This window comes from Protobothrops mucrosquamatus, unplaced genomic scaffold (assembly GCF_001527695.2).
Source record: "Protobothrops mucrosquamatus isolate PMUCROS unplaced genomic scaffold, P.Mucros_1.0 scaffold470, whole genome shotgun sequence".
Lineage (NCBI taxonomy): Eukaryota > Metazoa > Chordata > Lepidosauria > Squamata > Viperidae > Protobothrops > Protobothrops mucrosquamatus.
This window is the reverse complement of record NW_015386791.1, coordinates 621189-627188: the sequence shown is the minus strand read 5'-3', so window position 1 is coordinate 627188 and position 6000 is coordinate 621189. Positions and strand designations below refer to the sequence as shown.

Sequence of the window (6000 nt, the reverse complement as noted above, 5' to 3'; positions counted from 1 at the left end):
AAGAAAGGAAAGAGAGAAAGAGGAAAGAAAGAGAGGAAAGAGAAAGAGAAGAAAAGAGGAGAAAGAGAGGAAAGAGAGAAAGTTAGAGGAAAGAGAAAGAGGAGAGGAAAGAAAGGAAAGAGAGGAAAGGAAGAGAAAGAAAGAGAGGAAAGAGAAAGAGAAGAGAGGAAAGAGAGAGGGAAAGAGAAAGAGAGAGAGAAAGAGAGAGAGGAAAGAGAAAAAGAGGAAAGAGAAAGGGAGAGGAAAGGGAGAGAAAAGAAAGAAAGAAAGCAAGAGGGAGAAGAAAGAGAAAAGAGAAAAAAGATTGAGAAAGAGAAAGGAAAGAGAAAGAGAGAAAGGAAAGAGAAAGAGAAGAGAGGAAAGGGAGAGGAAAGAAAGAACAGAAAGAGGAAAGAGAGAAAGAGGAAAGAGAAAGAAAAGAGAGGAAAGAGAGAGGAAAGAGGAAAAGAGGAAAGAGGGAGAGAAAGGAGAGGAAAGAGAAAGGAAAGAGAAAGAAAGCGAGGGGGAGAGGAAAGAGAAAAAGAGGAAAGAAAAAAGATTGAGAAAAGAGAGAGAGGAAAGAAAGAGGAAAGAGAGGAAAGAGAGGAAAGAGAAAGGAAGGAAAGAGGAAAGAGAAGAAAAGAGGAAAGAAAGGAGAAAGAGAGGAAAGAGAAAGTTAGAGGAAAGAGAAAGAGGAAAGAGAAAGAGAAAGAGAGAGAGGAAAGAGAAAGAGGGGGAGAGGAAAGAGAAAGAGAGAGAGGGGAGAGGAAAGGGAAAGGAAAGAGAGAGAGAGAGAGAAAGAGGAAAGAGAGGGAGAGGAAAGAGGCATAAAATAATTAATTTGCATTTAATTGTAATGGTTCAAAGAATGTTCGGAAAAATGTTCGGCCCTCCAGCACGTTCACTTCATCCAATCTGGCCCTCTTTGAAAAAAGTTTGGACACCCCTGCTTTAGTTGATACTACGGCTGGGAGGAGCAGATACATGTTTGTCCTACATTAATAACATTGCTACAATGTGAAATTTAATTTTAAAACTATTTTCTTGGTGTGTTACTTTGAACTGTTCAAAGAATATTTATTGGGAATAAAACTTTTAGAATATCTAGTTAAATATAGCCAAGCCACATTGGAAATTGTGGCCCCAACCTATTTTGAAGGTACCACAAGAAAGGCTGGGATAGGCCTTGAATGTTCTCTTAACCTTTCTTTCTCTCCAAATCTTTTGTGACTTGTTTTCTCACAACTTTTGAATCTATAGGCAAATCATATATTCAATGCATTATAATACTGAGTGGCAAGAAAAAAAAGAATCAGCTGAATCTGGAAATAAATGATGACAGGTCTAAAAAAATGAAGGAGGATATGTACCCCTTAGGAACATCCCCCTTTAGGAGATAATTTCTGTCTATAGAACATTTTTTAGAAGTATGAATCTGATTTTATTTCAGATAAAGCATTCTGCATGCACCCAAATCAAATTAAATATTGAATATATATGGGTCTGACTACCAAAATGTTAAATTTGTTATTTATTCAGGCACTCCTTGAAATGCATTTATCTATTCAATTTATTTTGTGTTTCTTCTTGAAGAGTATTCATGTGATGAATTATAGTGCCTGCCTTTCCCAAATCCCAAATGGCTTGGGAATAATGAAAATTATAGTCCAACCTATGGAGAACCCAGCAGGTTGTATCTAAGCTATAAATGGTCAAACTTCCTAGCTCCCAACATAGGAAAACAGGTGAAATATTTTCATTGGAGGCTATATAAGTACAATAAATAGTTAACAACTCATCTTACTACTGTGACACCTAGAAATACAAACACAGTGGACATGCCTATGGTATAATACCGTCACAAGTCTATTTTGATTGATTGATTGATTGATTGATTGAGGGAAATGCAACACCAGAATGATTTTGTATAAAAATAATTGTCACTGTATTTTATTCAGTTACTTATCTGGCATTAATATCAACAAAGTTATGCAAATTAACCAGTATCTACAACAAATATACACAGAGACATAACATACTCACCCAGTCCCAAACAAGAAACTCTTAATCCAGATTTCCCAAGGTTTCTAGAATTAAAATAAGAGTATAATTAGCATCAAACAGCAAATCAATCCAGCAAAAAACTGTTATCTCAACTTGTTACCTACCATATTTCAATTATATGCAAATGATAGTCTGTGCTAATCATGTGTATCCAAATATAGAGCCCTGTGCCTGTACCTATTCTGAAAAGCTTCAGGCTGGCTGCAGTTTCCCAATGCACACATCTAGATGTATAAGCAAGAGCAGGTGGGGAAGCAGGACGGGACCAACACAACGTATAGACTTATCATACCTCATTCTCTGAAAAGATGGTTCACATTCATTCTGGCAAGGAAGTATTTTTCATGTGTTATTTACTTATGAAATATATTTCTGCTGCCTATTAACAGTCTTCTCTGAGCAACTCCTAAGCAAATGAAAACACAATCAATACTTTATGTTAAGCTACAGTATGGTTTGTTTGGAGCTGTGGCAGCACCGTGGTTAGAATGCAGTATTGCAGGCTAACTCACTGCTCACTGTCAGGAGTTCGATTCCTTCAATCCTGACCAGCTCAAGGTTGACTCAGTTTTCCATCCCTTTGAGGCTGTAAAATGAGGACCCAGATTGTTGGGGGTAATATGCTGACTCTGTAAACTGCTTAGAGAGGGCTATAAAGTACTATGAAGTGGTATATAAGTCTAAGTTCTATTGCTATTGCTTAAACTGGATTAAACAAATTGCATGAACCCTATTAATGCTGTTTGTAAACCATGATTTATGGTTTAGTATCTACATGAATTAGATATTAATGGCAAGCTTATTCAGCTTATATGACAGTGGAGAGGAAGTATCTCAGCATCTGCCAGCAATTTGGATGAAAAGTAGGTAGTTTTTTTTGGGGGGGTTGTATTTTTTGGGATGCTGTGATTTAATTTGCTAAAGAAAAGGCTTTTCCCTGAAATTAATCAGAAGGAATCAATTACAGTTGCTCCAAGTCTTATTATTCTACTATTTTGTTGTGTGAAGAAATTCAGGGGGAAAAGATTATCTCGTTTTGGGTTCTACTTCAAACCCTACAGTAAGGAAACCTGAACTTGAAGACTGAATTCCCACACTGTAGCAAAGTAACATATAGTCCTTGGGGTGATTACACATTAATATACTAACAAACAAGGAAACCCTCCAATTTAACATCTCAGGTGGCAGAAGGAATAAAAATCATTTCCAAAACTCTCTCCCAAAGACCCAGGTGACTAAAACTTGTTGTCTCCCTGAATGTGTCTCTTGAAAAGCACTCTTGGGCTGTCCTTTCCCTGATTGGAGACTATTTTATGTCAAGAGTCCAATAAAACTTTTCAATAGCCCCTCACTGCACCTCTACTGACTGAGCATCCGGAGAAGGGGCCCTAAGAACACTTGTTCCAGGTTAGCTATATCTGGAAAAAGCTTTAAGACAACCTGATCCTAAATCATCCAGTGATGTAAAGGTAATATAACTTGAACTCGCAAGTTATGAACTAGTGGGTGCTGCATGTAGTTTCTTTGCTTGCCAGACAAACTCAATTATTCACAGTCAGCCAGACATGCAATATGCATTTCCAGGAGGTAGAGAAGTTCTTTGTCACATACACACAGTCAAATTAACATAGCCTTCTCAGATTTCCAGAAAACCTTAGGTCTTTTTAAATGTGAGGGCAGAAACTGACAATGCTGAGAAAACAAAAAGGATTCATCCTTCCATCTTCCCAGCAGCCTCAACATTAATTTAGTGGAGTGTCTGAGAAAAAGGAATTCCACAAAAAGTGGAACAAATGCTTTAGACAGCATTATTGCTGCAGAAAAAAAAGATTTAAAAGTCTAGCAGGAATTCACATTAGATTTCCCCCCCCTTTTTCCTGCATGTGAAAAATACTCTCTCTTTGTAGAACATAGGAAACTGTGTTGGATGTTGTCTATGCAGCATACCTTAGGCAAGGGGTGTCAAACTCAATTTCATTGAGGGCCGCATCAGCATTGCGGTTGCCCTCAGGGGGCCGGGTGGGTGTGGCCAGGGTGGGTGCAGCCTACTGGGTGGGCATGGATGGAGTGGGTGTGGCCTATTGGGTGGGCGTGGCCACCTCTATATCATTCGCGTCAAGGGTGCCTGTGGGGGCCTGGGCAGGAGTGGGACAGATCTGAGGGTCTCTGGCAGAAAGGGGTGGGACCAGGGCAGAGCCCATCAAGCCAGATATGTGAAGTAGGCGAGGGCCATTTGCTGGCCACTTCCAGGCGATGGTGCATTTCTTCATTCCTCACAAAGGGTGACACCTCCCCAGCATGCACCCAGGGGTGGGGCCGACGCGGCAGGGGCTGGTTCCTCGCTGTTTCCAGACGGCTTTGTGGAGCTAAGACTGAATGCATTTCAGCATAGATGGCCACCACAAAATTGTACATTGGCTCCTGGGCTAGGGCCAAGGCAGCGGGGGCTGTTCCCTCACTGTTTCCAGGATGGCTTCACGGGCCACATGAAACCACTTCGCGGGCCGCATCCAACCCCTGGGCCTTGTGTTTGACATGCCTGCCTTAGGCTATGCATGGAAACATTCTTTTTCTTTCAAACCTCTTGTGAACTGTAGCATTAATTTGGAACTCTCTGCCCCATCTCTTGTTTAATGGAGGCTTTGGGACAGCAATGAGTTATTGGTAGAAGACCAGCACAGCAACATCTTATGATCTACTGGGAGCATTACACCGTCTTTTGCATAGTTTCTGTTTTTAATCAAGGAACTCTTTTCCATAATCCAAACAGCTTTGTAATTATCTCCTTCCCTATTAAAAGTGTGCATTTTTAATATTTTAAGTTAAAATATTGTTATATTTTACCTTTTTTTTAAAAAAAAGTTTAATTTTGGTTATATCCTGTGAGCTCCTATTTCTCCCAAGGAAGCATTGAATCCTCCAGCTGCACAAAGGCTGCATTATAATATTTCTTTCTTTTTTTGCCTCTGTGTTCTTTAATCACCAGAAAAACAGCACAGGGAGAGACAACTCTTACACAAGCACTGGAATTAGGGAAGAATGTTTCCTAGAAAATATGTGATAGCACTGATGAAGCAAGCTACTACCCCAAAGCAGGAGCTTTGCCAAGTGAAAAGACCCAAAGGTTTGTGGACAAGAAATATCTCCTGTTTTCTACTCTACAGCAGGGGTGTCAAACTGGTGGCCTGTGGGCCGGATGCGCCACGCAGAGGCCACGCCAAACCTGGCTCCCCAAAGGCAAAAAACATCGAGATACCTCACGATACATCACATGACGTGATTGAATTTGACACCCGTGCTCTATAGCATCAGGTGAGTCTACTACATGGCATTATAAAAACATTAAGGCCAAAAATGATAAACTGCCAGATATTCATGAGAGCCAATTTGGTTTAATGGTTAAGGCACCATGTTAGAAACTAGGAGACTGTGAGTTCTAGTTCTATCTCAGTCATGAAACCAGCTGAGTGACCTTGGGCCCAACCCACCTCACAGGGTTTTGTTGTGGGGAAAATAGGAGGAGGAAGGACTATTAGGTATGTTCACTGGGTTGAATTATTTATAAAAATAATAAAGATGGAATTAAAAATGTAAAATATAAAAAAAATCTATTCTCCAATTATACGAAAGGCAAGAAGTTGGCCAGTCCAAGATCAATCTATGCAAAAGATAATGAATGTCCCTTCATTCAGCTTGTTTTCTGCAGTCTTTTTCTTCCTTTATTGAATGCTGCAGAAGAAAAGGTCTTCAAGGAAAGTAATTAGCTGCTATGGGATGGATCCAATGCCATTAACCTGCAGATTCATTTCATTCTTAAGAACAGCATTCTTTTATTTATACTGATAGTTAATTGAAAGTATACTATGCTTAAGAAAAGGTTGCTCCCAATGACTCTGAGCATTCACAAGTAAACATTATTAAGAGAAATAAAACAATATACTGTAATGGCAAACAATA

At 39.6% G+C, this 6000-nt stretch overlaps 1 protein-coding gene across 1 annotated transcript in view; it reads right to left on the bottom strand.

The window, feature by feature from the left end:
- Nucleotides 1–6000, bottom strand: part of LOC107288053 (voltage-gated potassium channel subunit beta-1) — a gene marked incomplete at its 3' end in the record, with an annotated part of 89603 nt that overhangs the window by 14097 nt on the left and 69506 nt on the right. Inside the window, exon 2 of the mRNA XM_015816628.1 lies at nt 2023–2066. Within this exon, the coding sequence (XP_015672114.1) occupies nt 2023–2066 (44 nt within the window). The remainder of the gene's footprint in view (nt 1–2022; nt 2067–6000) is intronic.